The 17,862-nt window shown below is 46.0% G+C and overlaps 1 protein-coding gene across 1 annotated transcript in view; it reads right to left on the bottom strand.

The window, feature by feature from the left end:
- The window catches only part of LOC139234625 (zinc finger matrin-type protein 4-like), a 248,056-nt gene that overhangs the window by 198,225 nt on the left and 31,969 nt on the right, over positions 1–17,862 (bottom strand). Inside the window, exon 2 of the mRNA XM_070865312.1 lies at positions 8,172–8,276. Within this exon, the coding sequence (XP_070721413.1) occupies positions 8,172–8,276 (105 nt within the window). The remainder of the gene's footprint in view (positions 1–8,171; positions 8,277–17,862) is intronic.

The following is a 17,862-nucleotide window of genomic DNA, read 5'->3' as shown; positions in this document are numbered from 1 at the left end:
ATATAAATAAAAGTTGATGTTCCAAATTCATGTATTTGTATCTTTTCATTTAGCTTTGCTTTTCACTCCTTCCTTCATTACACATTGAGAGGCTGATCGAGAGGGTGTGAAGCTGTCCTGTTCCAATGCGAAAATTTGTGCTAGATTGTCCCACAGTGACCTGAGCTGCAATGTCCCCTCCACCCTGTGAAGAAACACATGACCTTCTTTACTTAACAGTACAACTAAGATGGAACTTGGTGCATGTGGAATCAAAGAGTGATGGTTTTTCCTACTTTACCACGACACATCAGGCTGGTACATTTAGGTCCTGAGAGCTGAAGAAGTTATGTAACATAATAACCCATCGTACTAATGAAGTGTTAGAATGATACAGCACAGAATGGGGCCATTCGGCCCATTGTGCCTATGCAGGCTATTTGGTGCAGCTATCCAATTACTCCCAACCCCCTGCTCATTTCCCAATAACCCTGTAAATCTTTTCCCTTCAAGTATTTATCAAATTATTTTTTAAATGTCACTATTAAATCTGCATCCACCACCCTTTCAGGCAGTGTATTCCAGATCATAACAACTCGCTGTGTAAAAAAATTTCGTTCTGGTTCTTTTACCAATCACCTTAAATCAGTGTCCTCTGGTTATCGACCCTTCTGCCATTGGAAACAGTTTATCCTTAATTACTCTATCTAAACCCTTTTTAAACAGCTCGGAGGAGAAACTCCCCAGCGCCCTGATTGCGGGCAGTAACGTGCCCGGGGCGGGAACGCTTGCGCCCGGCACAGAAGTCCCGCCCCGGCCGCTAAATTGCAGTTACCGCCCCTCAGAGGACGTGGAGTGCAATCTTGCGCACACCACTTCCGCTTGGGACGGGTCCCAGGGCGATGCTGAGGCGCGATTGGCAGCGCTACGCAAATGCTCCGCGTAACGCTGACGTGGTTCAACGCCCCCCCTCCCCCTCGCTTAAAGGGGAGGTCTGCTGCCCACTCTGCATGGCCTCTGATGGTCTCCACTAGGCCGCCAGGGCAGCATGGTGCCGAGGCAGGCCGACTGGTGAGTCGACAAAACCGCAAGATGGCGACGCAGGATGCTCGAGACCTCCCCTTTAACTCCGCGCCACCCCCCCCCCCCGCCTCCCAAGCAGATGTCGGCCCAGTTCGCAACCCGCGAGGGCTGGCGCTGACACACTGCTCGTGCTAGCCTCACAGGGCGCAGGGCAAAATCCCACTGCGGGGCGGAAAGGGGCCGGCATTCGACGTGAAGGGGTCGCTGTGCACAGCGATGACATCATCGGCGGTTGTGCGACAGCCCGGGACACTACCGGCGGGGCGAGTGGGGCGCTTCCATGGCAGCGCCTCCGCTAACCCTTGCGAAATTTCATGGTACCCGGAGGCTCAAATGGGCGTCGCAAAAAGGAGTCATTTTGACCCCCTCGTCTTAGCCTTCTTTGCTCTAGGGAGAACAATTCCACTTTTTCCAGTCTACCTACGTAACTATAATTGCTCATCCTTGGAACTATTCTGGTAAATCTCTTCTGTACCCTCTCCAAAGCCTTCACGTCCTTTCTAACGTGTGGTGCCCAGAACGGAATACAATATTCCAGTTGAAGCCTAACCAGTGCTTTTTAAATGTTCAGCATAACTACTTTGCTTTTGAACTCTATGCCTCTATTAATAAAGCTAAGGATCCCCTATGGTTTTTTGAAACCACCTTCTCAACTTGTCCTTCAAAGATTTGTGTACATAAACCCCAGGTCTCTCTATTCCTGCACCCTCTGTAGAATTGTACCCTTTCGTTCATATTGCCTCTCCTTATTCTTCCTATCAAAATGTATCACTTCACACTTCTCTGCGTTAAATTTAATCCACCACGTGTCTGCCCATTTCACCACCGTCATCAAATCCAGGTCATTAATATATATCAAAAAGAGCAGTGTCCTAATACTGATCACTGTATACTTCCCTCCAGTCTCAAAAATAATCGTTTACCATGACTCCCTGCTTTCTAGCCAATTGTGCCAATTGTGTACCAATACATGCTTCCACTATACCTTTAACTTTAATTTTACTACAAGTCTATGCAGTACTTCAGTCAAACGCCTTTTGAAAGTCCATATATACAACATCAACCGCACTACCCTCATCAACCCTCTCAGTTACTTCATCAAAGAACTCGATCAAGTTAGTCAAACACAATTTGCCTTTAACAAATCCGTGCTGACTTTCATTTATTAGCCCATAATTTTGTGCTGGATTATTGTCTCAAAGTTTCCCCACCAGCGACATGAGGCTGACTGGCCTGTAGTTGCCGGCTTTATACCTCGCCCCCTTTTTTGAACATTTGCAATCCTCCAATCCTCTGGCACCACCCCCATATCCAAATAGGATTGGAAGATTGTGGGCCAGAGGCTCTACAATTTCCACCTTTACTTCTCTCAGTAACCTAGGATGCATCCCATCCGGACCGGGTGACTTTTCTACTTTGAGAACTGACAACTTTTTAAGTGCCTCCTCTTTATCTATTTTTATCCTGCCCAATATCGCTACTGCCTGCTCTGCTGTTACATTGGCAGCATCCTCTTGTCTAGTGAAGACAGATGCCTCCACAAGCTCTCGTTTTTGGTGCCTAAATGGCCCACCTTCCTTTCACTACTCTTTTACCATTTGTGTGTTTGGAAAAGACTTTTGGGTTCTTTTTTATGTTAGCTGCTAATCTATTTTCATATTCTCTCTTTGCCCCTCTTATTCCCTTTTTTAGATCTTCCCATGAAATGTTGCTATGTATTTGAGGATGAGGATAACACAAGGCAAAGTTGTTACACTGTAGTTAAAGAAGAAAAATACTTATTGCTTCACCCAAAATTTGAAGAAGAACTCAACTGCAATATTCTTAGTGTCATTTTCAGTTATGTTTTTCTATCCCTGCTGACACACAGGATATAAGACACAGAAACAGACCATTTGCCCCACCAGTCCATGCCGGCGTTTATGCCCCACTCGAGCCTCCTCCCGTCTTTCCTCATCTAAATCTATCAGCATAACCCTCTATTCCCTCCTCCCTCATATGCTTGTCTAGTCTCCCCTTAAATGCATCGATACTATTCGCTTCAACCACTCCCTGTGGCAGCGAGTTCCACATTCTTTGGGTAAAGAAATTTCTTCTGAATTCCCTATTGGATTTCTTGGTGACTATCTTATATTGATGGCCTCCAGTTAAGCTCTTCCCCACAAGTGGAAACATTCTCTCTGTATACCCCCGTATTTATGGTATTATCCTTGTAAATCTTCTCTGCATTCTCTCCAGTTCCTCTGTATCCTTTTTATAATCTGGCGATCAGAACTGTACGCAGTACTCCAAGTTTGGTCTAACCAAGGTTTATACCCGGCTTAGCATAACTTCCCTACTTGTTGCACAACTGCTGGCTCTCTCATGGTCAAATGACTTTCTATACTCCCATTATGCCAGCCATTGGCAAGCAGCACAGTATCTTCCGTGGACAATGCACTGTGGTTACAAAGGGGAGCCTTAGGGATTCTATTTATTGCAAATCGCAATTGAAAGATTTAGGGCAGTTTGCGTTGCAGCAAACAATTTGGATCTGATCGGACTCATCACTTGGAATAGGTCAAGCAATCTTCGACCTTCCGTTCAAAGGGCAGCGCGGAAAGGATAAAGGGCTTACTGACTGAGACACTAATTGGTATACCTGTACCAAACAGGTTGGTAATGTCCACTGGCCTCATTGCCACTGCCTGCCAGATTTATTACTGCTGGCTGACCTCAAGGCAGAAGATTGCCTCCATGTAGCCTGCAATGCTATAACATAATCATTAAATGTTATATTATTTCTTTCTTCCATTCCTAATTTAAAAATACAATAATGTATTACTGTAATAGGTGTGCTTCATAGGCATAATTCAATCCAGTGGTTATGCTGATAACAGAATTTATGAACGTCAGCAGAACTGGAAGAATAAATTGCAGCCTTAAACTCACTGCCAGCTATTTCAATTGCTGAGAATTATATGCTGAACAGTCCTTTTAAATAATATTTCTTTTCTACTTTCTTTAATGTTATGTGACAGGCATTGATGATCACACCATGATGTGGTGTGACATTTGGGATAGTGATAAAGTGCACAAAATTGCACAGTAGTGGTATTAGCAGTGTAAAATGTTGTTTGATAATGCTCCTGTGAAGCACCTTGGGACATCAGGGGTTGAGATTGGTTTTGGCTGTTTTTGAGGGCTGTCACCGCCCGAGTGCTGATTTTAGCGGCGGGCGTTAGGCACAGCCTCAAACTGCCAAATTCAGTTTTGCCGCCCAAAGATGAGTGAGCAGCGCTAAAAGTGGCATTGCACACTCACCCTCGGGCGCCAACGGGGCGGGAGCTCAGGAGGCCGACCGAATATCCCAATGGAAAGCTGCCGGCATGCGAGCTGGAAAAACGGGAAGAAAAAAAACAAAAACTTCTCTGACCCACACACACTTCTCCACTGGTACAACTAGTAAATAAATGTTGGAATAAAGAAAGAAAAAACTTACCTTGATCTCTGGGTGATTCTGCCCAAGATCCCTGATGTTCCCACCACTTTTTGCAAAGGCCACTGTAGAAATGTAATATCGCGACAGCGACGCCAAGATGGCATCACCACGTGGGCGGCGTTAGAGGGCACAGCGTTACCTCTTGGTGCCTCACCAAAGACCAACTCAATTCTGACAGAGGCATGGTCACCGCTTGCCGCCAACACTAGGCCTTTGCCACCCATTAGCCACCCATCACCGGCGTTAACAGGCAGCATTATCAAGGGAATTTCAGCCCCTAAAGGTGCTATATAAATACAAGTAGTTGTTGTTAGAAGCTTTTTCTGTACAGTAACTATTCAGCATTTGGCAAACAATATATAGAACCGAAAATATTCATCTGGGAGCAGTCAATAAGATAAACTACTATTTGTCAAATAATTATGTGGTATAATACCCCTGCTGCTGCACAGCTTGTATGGGATGCATTGAGCTGGTGAAGAGCCACAATATTCGGAGGACCTTGTTAAAGTACTCAGTCTCCTAAATCAACATAAATGCAACATAATGCATTGAATATTTTCATGAGGTATCCCTGACTACACAGACTCCAGACTGTCCGTGAAAAAACAAAAAACCTAGTCTAGATTGGCACAGTTTGGACTGAAATGATTATTGGTGAGGTTTGCAGGCACTCGGATGTGCTGTTTGCAATCAACAAATGAGGTCAGCTCACTTGCACAGCTATGGAAGCAGATTTGGGCAACTGCAGGAAGCATATTGGCAATGGGAGCAGAACATTGTAAGTGGGTGTACAGTAGCAGAGTGGTTATGTTCCTGGACTAGTAATCCAGAGGCCTGGACTAATAATCTGGTGACGTGAGTTCAAATCCTACCTCGGCAGCTGTGGGAATTTAAATTCAGTTAATTAAATATATCTGAAATTTATAAAAAATGACCATGAAACTACCGGATTGTCGTTAAAAACCCATCTGGTTCACTCATGCCCTTTAGGGAAAGAAACCTTCTGTCCTCTCCTGGTCTGGCCGATATGTGACTCCAGACACACAACAATGTGGTTGACTCTTAACTGCCCTCTGAAATGACCCAGCGAGGCACTCAGTTGTACCAAACCTCTACAACAGCACTGTGGGACTATTTCCACCACACGGACTGCAGTGGTTCAAGAAGGAGCTCACCACCACCTTCTCAAGGCTAATTAGGGATGGGCAATAAATACTGGCCTTGCCAGCGAAGCCGACATCCCGTGAGCGACTAAATAAAAAAAATGAAGGGGATAATTAATGAGATGAAAAGAGGCAGAGCCTTTGATAAGATTTAGGCATCTCAACCCATTACCAGCCATGGCCAAGAATGAAGTGGCAGGGTACTAGGAACTGGCAGGCAAGAATGAAGGGAAAGGATACCCAAAGTGCAGGCAAGCGATGAAGCGTTCTGTTTGTGTGCTGCTGATGTCGAGGTGGTGCTGGAGGAGATGGTTGTGAGGAGGGCTTCCATCCATGTCACTCCATAGCTCCATTCTCATAGGTCGGCATGACACGACATCGTGCGATTGGGATGTTTCTGGGAACCATCCAATATCACGGTCTGTCAGCCATTTGCATCCAATCGGGTTCCCTCTCCCAGCTTCCATTGGCAAGAGGAGCCTTTACATGCACTAGTTGGCTGCCAAAGTGAAGTCTGGCCAGCTTTGTCCACAGCTCTAACAATAATAATAACTTGTATTTATATAAGTGCCTTTAACGTAGTAAAACGCCCCAAGGCGCTTCACAACAGTGTTACAGACAAACAGATAAATTTGACACCGAGCCACAGAAGAAATTAAGACAGATGTTCAAAAGCTTGTTTAAAGAAATAGGTTTTAACGAGCGTCTTGAAGGAGGAAAGAGAGGTAGAGAGGCGGAGAGGCGGAGAGGTTTAGGGAGGTGTTCCAGAGCTTGGGGCCCAGCTGAAGTTACAGCCACCGATGGTTGAGCAGTTATAATGAGGGATGTTCAAGAGGCCAGAAATCTTGTGGGATTGTGAGGCTGAAAAAGATTACAGAAATTGGGAGGGGCGAGGCCACGGAGTGATTTGTAAACAAGGATGAGAATTTTGAAATCGAGGTGTTGTTTAACTGGGAGCCAATGTAGGTCAGAAAGTCACAGAGGTGATGGGTAGAAACATAGAAACAGAAAATAGGTGCAGGAGTAGGCCATTCGGCCCTTCTAGCCTGCACCGCCATTCAATGAGTTCATGGCTGAACATGCAACTTCAGTATCCCATTCCTGCTTTCTCGCCATACCCCTTGATCCCCCTAGTAGTAAGGATCTTGAGGGATATGAGGGAGAGACTCCTGGAAGGCAGGCACAGATCACTTCCTGTGCTGTGTGACCTGCCTACCACATCCTCCGCCTCTTCCAAGCATGTCAGATAGGGAGACTCCTATTGGGTAACCCAGCAATAGCGCCAACAACAACAACAACAACAAAAAAAGGAAATAATTGGCAGAACGTATCAAGAATCTACGTGCCAGCAGAAAGGAACAGAAAATGGTCAAAGGATTACTGAGTTATTGCAGATTCAATCTACTTGCGTGTGCCCTTTAAATTTAAATTGAATTGCATTTAAATGCACACAAACTGCGCACATTTTAGCAAGAAATTGAGATGGTCCATGAGCAGTCAGGCTTACCAAAATCACTGAGACTTCCGAGTGGCTGGGTGACAAATATCTCACGTTTGTTAAGTGCAAGCAACAGCTGCCTAAAGATGGGGCGGGGAGGGATGGTTACTAGTTGGACTCATCAATAGGGCTTCTGGGCCATTCAGTTAAAACAGGCAAATTCCAGAAATCCGGGTGAGAATTGCCTTAAGTGTACACGAGTGAGAACGAGCCTCATGAGCTCAGTTTCTCTGACAAACTCTGCATTGAAAGAGATCAGGAGCAGATTTTAAAAACATTAGACGCTTTGATGTTCCACATGCCTTGTAGGGGACAAGCGATTACATTTCTGGTATTAATCAGAAGAACTAAATCTGACAGGATCCTCTAAAGCTTGCTGGCAAAACACAATGGCCCGAGATTTGCTGCGAGCAGCGAAGCGAAGGCCTTCACTCCTGGCCCCAAAGCTTGTTCCGCACACGGATCTCACCATCCCGCTAGGATCTCTGGGCTGTCTGACCTTCAATTCAATTCAAATGCAACGCAACTTAATGGGGATCCCCTTGTCAAGCTGCTGTTATGTTGACAGCCAATCAAAAGGCAGAATTTTCACAGTCAGCGAACAAGAAAGTGAGTAAGCCCTTAACATTTTAACTTTTTTTAAAAACAGAAAGATTAGGGCTCTCACATGTGGAAAAGGCAAAGCTGAAACAAAAGATGGACAAACTTTTTAAAATTAAAAAAAAAAAATTTGGACAAGTTTCTTAAAAATGTTACATTTTATTAAAATATATGTCAGACTGACTGCAACTTTGGGATTTCCAAACGCTAATTCCTGACGGCGCAGTCACTTTGAAAGGCGGAATGATGGCAAACGCTGCTAGTTTGCCGTTATCCCGACCTGAAATTCTGGGCCAACTTTCTGTAAAAAGAACAAGACATGGAAATAAAATGTATATTTCTAGATAAACGACTGACATCTTACCTCATAATGTGCGACTCTCTGAGACTCTGAGATCAGCTGGGCACTGCATACCTTGCAGTAGGTGTCAGTAAATAAATCCTGGTCAACTGCTCTGGCAGACTTCATCTAACGGAGCAAAATAAACGAGACGAACCACATTAGACAAACTGAAATGATCAAAGAGAGCTGTAACTACTACATCGGTATCTTACTCTGTCGTCGATTCGGCTATGGTCAGTGCTCCTGTGAACTTACCTCTTTTATTCTTCCTCAGTTGCGGGGTGCCAGTTAAAGGGGAGACGGCGTGCGCGCAAAGAAAAAAATCCCTCTCCATACCTTTCCTCTTCATTGCACCCTCAGGCTGTTGAAACATAGAAAATAGGTGCAGGAGTAGGCCAGTCGGCCCTTCGAGCCTGCAACACCATTCAATATGATCATGGCTGATCATCAAGGCCGGGAAATTGTGTAGCATCCCGTTTGTGGGCAGTAACATCAGCGAGGTGAGACTTTTTACGCCAAGCGTGGAAGTCCCGCCCACTTGCAAAATTGGGGTTACCGACCCGGAAAAGAACACGCTCCACTTCCTTTCTGTGGCGCTAACGCGGCGGAAACGAAGTAAGCAGGGTGCAGTGCTATGTGCTGGGCCGCGTAGTGCTGCCGCATAAGAGGAGCCCTCCCCTCCACAGGCGGAGCGTCGGGCTGATCGATCGCGGCACAGACCCCGCGCTCAAGGAGGTACCGGGCCTCAACAAGTAAGTCGGACGATTTTTTTTCTTCGCACGCACGCCACCTCCCCTTTAATTGCGCCCCGCAAGCTGACATTGTCTGGCACAGCTTCAGGGAGCGATCTCGAATGTTTGCTCTGGGGCAAAAAAAGGTCGCTGCGAATGGTGACGCTGTCATCGCCGGTGCAGCGGAGCGGGGCGCTACTGGTTACCGCCACCGCTAAACTCCAGCAGAATTTAGCGAGAGTCGTTAGTGGCGCCGTGCCTGGGCGAAAAGTCATTTGCAGCCCATTAGCACCCCCCAAGGGCACTAACGGGAGCTGCAGATAGACAGATAGAAACATAGAAACATAGAAAATAGGTGCAGGAGCAGGCCATTCGGCCCTTCAAGTCTGCACCGCCATTCAATGAGTTCATGGCTGAACATGCAACTTCAGTACCCCATTCCTGCTTTCTCACCATACCCCTTGATCCCCCTAGTAGTAAGGACAACATCTAACTCCTTTTTGAATATATTTAGTGAATTGGCCTCAACAACTTTCTGTGGTAGAGAATTCCACAGGTTCACCACTATCTGGGTTAAGAAGTTCCTCCTCATCTCGGTCCTAAATGGCTTACCTCTTATCCTTAAACTGTGACCCCTGGTTCTGGACTTCCCCAACATTGGGAACATTCTTCCTGCATCTAACCTGTCTAACCCCGTCAGAATTTTAAACGTTTCTATGAGGTCCCCTCTCATTCTTCTGAACTCCAGTGAATACAAGCCCAGTTGATCCAGTCTTTCTTGATAGGTCAATCCCGCCATCCCGGGAATCAGTCTGGTGAACCTTCGCTGCACTCCCTCAATAGCAAGAATGTCCTTCCTCAGGTTAGGAGACCAAAACTGTACATAATACTCCAGGTGTGGCCTCACCATGGCCCTGTACAACTGTAGCAACACCTCACTGCCCCTGCACTCAAATCCCCTCGCTATGAAGGCCAACATGCCATTTGCTTTCTTAACCGCCTGCTGTACCTGCATGCCAACCTTCAATGACTGATGTACCATGACACCCAGGTCTCGTTGCATCTCCCCTTTTCCTAATCTGTCACCATTCAAATAATAGTCTGTCTCTCTGTTTTTACCACCAAAGTGGATAACCTCACATTTATCCACATTATATTTCATCTGCCATGCATTTGCCCACTCACCTAACCTATCCAAGTCGCTCTGCAGCCTCATAGCATCCTCTTCGCAGCTCACACTGCCACCTAACTTAGTGTCATCCGCAAATTGACCCCAATACCCCCCCCCCCCCCCCCGCCAAGACATCTTACACCATTTCCTACTCTAAGGAGGTCATTTTGACTCTCATCCAGTGTAGAATGGATGATATCACATCAGTTCAAAATGTGTTGAGTTTTGGTCTCCTTACCGAGAAAAGAGATATAACTGCTTTAGAGGGAGTGCAATGAAGGCTCACCAGATTGCTTCCTGGGTTAGGAAGATTGTCCTATGAGGAGAGATTGGGTAGGCTAGGCCTATTCCCTAGAGTTTAGATGAATGAGAGGCGATCTCATTGAAATGAATAAAATTCTTAAGGGGCTTGACAGGATAGATGCTCTAGGGGTCACAGTCTTAGAATAAGGGACTATTTAGGACTGAGATGAGGAAAAGTGTCTTCACTCAGAGGGTGGTGAATCTTTGGAATTCTGTACTCCAGAGGGCTGTGAATGCTCAGTCGTTGAGTATATTTATTACAGAGGTCAATAGATTTTTGGATACCAAGAGAACATAAACAATAGCGCTTTCAAAAACCCGGCATCGGCAGGATGGGCCGAATGGCCCCCCCTACTGTGCTGTATTATTTTAAAATAAAGAAAGACTTGCATTTATACAGCGCCTTTCATGATCACCGGACATCTCATGGTGCTTTACAGCCAATGAAGTATGTTTTTGAAGTGTAGTCACTGTTGTAATGTGAGAAATGCAGCAGCTAATTTGCTCACATTTACCCACATTATACTGCATCTGCCATGCATTTGCCCACTCAACTAACCTGTCCAAGTCACCCTGCAGCCTCCTAGCGTCCCCCTCACTGCTCATACCACCACCCAGTTTAGTATCATTTGCAAACTTGGGAGATATTACATTCAATTCCTTCATCCAAATTATTGATGTATATTGTAAAGAACTGGAGTCCCAGCACTGAGCCCTGCGGCACTCCACTAGTCACTGCCTGCCATTTTGAAAAGGATCCGTTTATCCCGACTCTCTGCTTTCTGTCTGCCAACCAGTTCTCTATCCACGTCAGTATATTACCCCCAATACCACGTGCTTTGATTTTGCACACCAATCTCTTGTGTGGGATCTTGGCAAAAGCCTTTTGAAAGTCCAAATACACCACATCCACTGGTTCTCCCTTGTCCATTCTTCTAGTGACATCCTCAAAAAATTCCAGAAGATTTGTCAAGCATGATTTCCCCTTCATAAATCCATGCTGACTTGGACCGATCCTGTCACTGCTTTCCAAATGCGCTGTTATTTCATCCTTAATAATTGATTCCAACATTTTCCCCACTACTGATGTCAGGCTCACCAGTCAATAATTACCTGCTTTCTCTCTCCCTCCCTTTTTAAAAAGTGGTGTTACTGATCCAGAGTCGATAGACTGTTGGAAAATGATCACCAATGCATCCACTATTTCTAGGGCCACTTCCTTAAGTACTCTGGGATGCAGACTATCAGGCCCCGGGGATTTATCGGCCTTCAATCCCATCAATTTCCCAAACACAATTTCCCGCCGAATAAGGATATCCTTCAGTTCCTCCTGCTCACTAGACACTCGGTCCCCTAGTACTTCCAGAAGGTTATTTGTGTCTTCCTTCGTGAAGACAGAACCAAAGTATTTGTTCAATTGGTCTGCCATTTCTTTCTTCCCTATTATAGATTCACCTGAATCCGACTGCAAGGGACCTACATTTGTCTTCACTGATCTTTTTTTCTTCACATATCTATAGAAGCTTTTGCAGTCAGTTTTTATGTTCCCGGCGAGCTTCTTCTCGTACTCTATTTTCAGCATCTTAATTAAACCTTTTGTCCTCCTCTGCTGAATTCTAAATTTCTCCCAGTCCCCAGGTTTGTTGCTTTTTCTGGCCAATTTATATGCCTCTTCCTTGGATTTAACACTATCCTTAACTTCTCTTGTTAGCCACGGTTGAGCCAACTTCCCTGTTTTATTTTTACTCCAGACAGGGATGTACAATTGCTGAAGTTCATCCATGTGATCTTTAAATATTTTCCATTGCCCATCCACAGTCAACCCTTTAAGTATCATTTGCCAGTCTATTCTAGCCAATTCACACCTCAAACCATCGAAGTTACCTTTCCTTAAGTTCAGGACCCTAGTTTCTGAATTAACCGTGTCACTCTCCATCTTAATAAAGAACTCTACCATGTTATGGTCACTCTTCCCCAAGGGGCCTCGCACAACAAGATTGCCAATCAGTCCTCTCTCATTACACATCACCCAATCCAGGATGGCCAGCTCCCTGGTTGGTTCCTCGACATATTGGTCCAGAAAACCATCCCTAATACACTCCAGGAAATCCTCCTCCACCGCATTGCTACCAGTTTGGTTAGCCCAATCAATATGTAGATTAAAGTCGCCCATGATAACTGCTGTACCTTTATTGCATGCATCCCTAATTTCTTGTTTGATGCTGTCCCCAACCTTACTACTACTATTTGGTGGTCTGTACACAACTCCCACTAGCGGTTTCTGCCCCTTGGTATTCCGTAGCTCCACCCATACCGATTCCACATCATCTACGATATACCCTTCAGAGATTGGATCAGATATTTTGTGACAAATCACATGAAACATTTAGAAATCATTCTTAGAAACACAAGTTATTTTGACATATTCTGTATCGTGACATGCTTGTTTTAACTATCGACAAACATGTTATCGCTTTAAAACCTGCCTCCAGGGCTTGGAATAGCATCAATTTAAAATCTGTTGTGACTTTTGATAAATGATAGTAAATGAGATTCACTAAATATTACTTTCAGTGAAACTGTTGAGCTAAATGGTCCAAATCTTCCTCCTCACCTACATATAAAAAAAATGATCACCTGTTGGATGCTAACATCTAAATTTCCATGATTGATTATGTAATGAAGTTGCTAAATTTTATGCAGCTTGAATAATTCAACAGAAATGCAACAACCACTTACATTTATATATCCCCTTAATGTCGTAAGCATCTCACCTCCTAACTCCCCAAAGCCTTCCCATCATCTCCAAGGCACAAGTCAGGAGTGTGATGGAATACTCTCCACTTGCCTGGATGAGTGCAGCTCCAACAACACTCAAGACAAAGCAGCCCGCTTGATCTGGCACCCCATCCACCACCTTCAATATGCACTCCCCCAATCACCGGCGCACCGTGGCTGCAGTGTGTACCATCTATAAAATGCACCGTAGCAACTCGCCAAGGCTTGTTTGGCAGTACCTCCCAAACCCACCACCTCAACCACCTAGAAGGATAAAGCAGCAGGCGCCTAGGAACACCACCACCTCCACGTTCCCCTTCCAAGTTACACACTATCCGGACTTGAAAGTATATCGCTGTTCCTTCATCGCTGCTGGGTCAAAATCCTGGAACTGCCATCCTAACTGCACTAGCACTACGAGAGCACCTTCACCACACAGACTGCAGTGGTTCAAGAAGGTGGCTCATCACCACTTTCTCAAGGGCAATTAGGGATGGGCAAAAAATGCCGGCCTTGCCAGCAATGCCTACATCCTGGAATGAATTTTTAAAAAACTTCAAAGAGGCAGAAGAAACACTGAGCTGGAAGGGAAAGGTAAACAAAGGCTTGGTCGAAGAGGGAATCTTTGAGAAGGCCTTTGAAGGTGGGAAGATAGGTGGCAGGGTGGAAGGGTTTAGGAAGAGCTTTCAATTGTAGAGTTCAAATGGCTGATGGCGAACGGGGGGAGGGGGGAAGATGCAAATAACGCAAGAGTAAAAAAAAAGCCAAGGGCATACACTGCAAAGGGTGAGGCAAGGCCATTAAGAGATATAAATGAGGATTTTCACTTTGATAGGTTAGGGGGACTGGGAGCCGGTAGAGATTAGCAATGACCGAAGTGGTAGGGGAGCAAGGCTTAGTGCAAGATAGAATGTAGGTCATTGGGACTTGGACAAATTGAAGCTTAGCTCGGGTGCTGCACAGGAAATCGGCAGTAAGATTGTTAGCAAGGTCCAGCCTGGAGCTGACAAAAGCATGAATGAAGATTTCAGTGGTGATGAGAGTGAGGGCGGTTTTGGGCGATGTTGTAGAGATGGAAATCGGTGATCTTGGTGAAGGATTATGAGGTTTGAAGCTCAGCTCAAGGCCTAATAGGATGCTGAGGTTGTACTTCATTCCCTTCAGCCTTAGCAAGCAACCACGGATAATTAGTGGCTACTGTTATGTCTTTAGATGCTCTGATAATGACTCCACGAGGCAAAGTATTGCACTTGAACTGTAGTGACCTTAGTCCATTTAATATAACTCCAGAGTGATGATCACACATGGTGGCCTGCCTTTTATAGTAGGCCTGGTACACCTGTACAGGCAACCTACACGTCTCCCACTGCAGAGCCCTCTGGTGGCACACCTTAGTAACCATACAGCTGGTGTACAAATTTCCCATAGTAGTGCCCTCTGGTGGCACATCATATGTAATAGTACAAGCAGTAAACATGTCTGGATACATGGCATCACTCTCCTCCAAGTCCTTAGTGCAAATCGCTTTCATACATTGACTTGTGCTCTGGATTTAGCTCTATCTGGTTGACCTTTAGAGGGTCGTTTCCATTTTGGGTGAGTAGATGGTGTTTCGTTGGCAGTAGTGGTGCTGGTGGTTTCTGTTTGTGAGTCCATGACCACTCCATTTTCTCCCGCCAACATATAGATTATGCCAGTGGCTCATTACATTCATATACATTCAAGTCCAGAAAAAAAATTTGTATTTACATCATTACATTTGTGGTACAGTTGTGAGGCAAGTACATTTGACTGGCGAGGTACATTCTTGATGCATACTTGGAATCAGTACCAGTGTCAGCGCCGGTGCATTCCAGAACTGCTCAATAGTGTCCAGGTAGTCTGGTGATGCGCAGTGCCCGGTGCTGGCAGTGGGAACCCGGTTGGCTCAAGTTGCCTGCTCTCGGGGCCTTTGTCGTTGCTTCTAGCGTCGGGCAGGTTCACAGATGCCAGTGACCTCCCTGTCCTTTCCTTACACCCCGGGTCACTGCTGCTCCCTGAGAGCAGTCGACTAGCAGTGCGCAGGGAACTGCTGACTCGCTTGCCTGGGCATTATTTGGTTTGGGATCCTGACTGGTTCCGGTCCCATTTGGGAGAACCGTTGCCGGTGACCCTTCGTTCCAGGGTGTAGCCTTGGTGGCGATAAGGTCTGGGGGCTGCGCCTTAGCGCAGTTTGCTCTTTCAGGCTCGTGGCAGTTGGTGCCATCGGGTGCCCGAGAGGTGGAGCCGACCAGGGGCAGGGTATCGATACTGATGCCATTGCCCTCCTGAGATCGCTTGCTCTGCAGCTTGTCTATATTAGCTGCTTGTGGCCGCACTCCGTGGTGCATCACTCTGGTCCCAGGGACACAGGCTGCAGCATTGGGTAGCCCGCTGGACCTGTGTGCTCCCAATGGGTGTTTGCCTGCTACATTATCTGAATACAGTTCAAATCCTGCATCGCACAACGTTTCCTTACTCATTGTAGATAAACTGTATCCCCGATCGTAATCGCACGACTTTTCTTTGCTTATTACATGTATAAAACTCTGATCATCAATTACAAGCTTTACATTTAACTCATAGTTGCTGTTACATTGAGTGAGAACATGGGACTGTCCCTTTAAGCGTGGTGGGTTTCTGGCCTCCATTAAGAGAGCCTTACCCCCATCCTCTTCTTCGCTTGGTACCATGTGTTGCTCCATCAGCGCTGCACCTCATGGTCTGGCCCCTGCCATCTTTTTCTTCAGCGCTTCACCTCGTGGTTTGGGAGCCATCTTTCTTCCATCCACGATGTTGACTGCTGTGATCCTCTTCTCTCCGGATTCTGCCACCAAAGCTGGGAAGTCGCCTTTGGATCCGATTTTCTTCCTCCGGAGTCCTGCCACTGGAACCTGGAAGATACGTTCGAGTCGTCTCAGCTGGATCATCTCCACGCAGTTGTGCTGAGCTGGTCTATTCTCTGGTGCCGGATCCAACCTCAGGTGGAGACTTGCTTTGCCTCTGAGGAGGGTGACATCAATCGCTGGAGAGATGAAATCTTCCCAGCTCCAATGGATCTTCTCCATCCACCTTCTTCTGAGTAGCGTTGGTCCATCACTTGCAACAATCCACAGTGGTAACTTGTGCACTGCGCCATCATGGGGTACCTTTTATATATGCATACTTGTATTTACTCTGTACAGCCACCAGAGGGCTCATCCCCTGGAGCCCCAAGGGATCCCATAATCCCTTGGGAGCACAGGTATTTAAGGAGGGAAATCTTTATTAGTCGGGAAATTGTGTTGGGGAAATTGATGGGATTGAAGGCCGATAAATCCCCAGGGCCTGATGGACTGCATCCCAGAGTACTTAAGGAGGTGGTCTTGGAAATAGTGGATGCATTGACAGTCATTTTCCAACATTCCATTGACTCTGGATCAGTTCCTATCGAGTGGAGGGTAGCCAATGTAACCCCACTTTTTAAAAAAGGAGGGAGAGAGAAAACAGGGAATTATAGACCGGTCAGCCTGACCTCAGTAGTGGGTAAAATGATGGAATCAATTATTAAGGATGTCATAGCAGTGCATTTGGAAAATGGTGACATGATAGGTCCAAGTCAGCATGGATTTTTGAAAGGGAAATCATGCTTGACAAACCTTCTGGAATTTTTTGAGGATGTTTCCAGTAAAGTGGACAAGGGAGAACCAGTTGATGTGGTATATTTGGACTTTCAGAAGGCTTTTGACAAGGTCCTACACAAGAGATTAATGTGCAAAGTTAAAGCACATGGGATTGGGGGTAGTGTGCTGACGTGGATTGAGAACTGGTTAGCAGACAAGAAGCAAAGAGTAGGAGTAAATGGGTACTTTTCAGAATGGCAGGCAGTGACTAGTGGGGTACTGCAAGGTTCTGTGCTGGGGCCCCAGCTGTTTACATTGTACATTAATGATTTAGATGAGGGGATTAAATGTAGTATCTCCAAATTTGCGGATGACACTAAGTTGGGTGGCAGTGTGAGCTGCGAGGAGGATGCTATGAGGCTGCAGAGTGACTTGGATAGGTTAGGTGAGTGGGCAAATGCATGGCAGATGAAGTATAATGTGGATAAATGTGAGGTTATCCACTTTGGTGGTAAAAACAGAGAGACAGACTATTATCGGAATGGTGACAGATTAGGAAAAGGGGAGGTGCAACGAGACCTGGGTGTCATGGTACATCAGTCATTGAAGGTTGGCATGCAGGTACAGCAGGCGGTTAAGAAAGCAAATGGCATGTTGGCCTTCATAGCGAGGGGCTTTGAGTACAGGGGCAGGGAGGTGTTGCTACAGTTGTACAGGGCCTTGGTGAGGCCACACCTGGAGTATTGTGTACAGTTTTGGTCTCCTAACTTGAGGTAGGACATTCTTGCTATTGAGGGAGTGCAGCGAAGATTCACCAGACTGATTCCCGGGATGGTGGGACTGACCAATCAAGAAAGACTGGATCAACTGGGCTTGTATTCGCTGGAGTTCAGAAGAATGAGAGGGGACCTCATAGAAACGTTTAAAATTCTGACGGGTTAGATGCAGGAAGAATGTTCCCAATGTTGGGGAAGTCCAGAACCAGGGGTCACAGTCTAAGGATAAGGGGTAAGCCATTTAGGACCGAGTTGAGGAGAGACTTCTTCACCCAGAGAGTGGTGAACCTGTGGAATTCTCTACCACAGAAAGTAGTTGAGGCCAATTCACCA

The sequence above is a fragment of the Pristiophorus japonicus genome, chromosome 22, assembly GCF_044704955.1.
Source record: "Pristiophorus japonicus isolate sPriJap1 chromosome 22, sPriJap1.hap1, whole genome shotgun sequence".
In the NCBI taxonomy this organism is placed as follows: domain Eukaryota; kingdom Metazoa; phylum Chordata; class Chondrichthyes; family Pristiophoridae; genus Pristiophorus; species Pristiophorus japonicus.
This window is presented reverse-complemented; position numbering and strand designations above follow the sequence as displayed.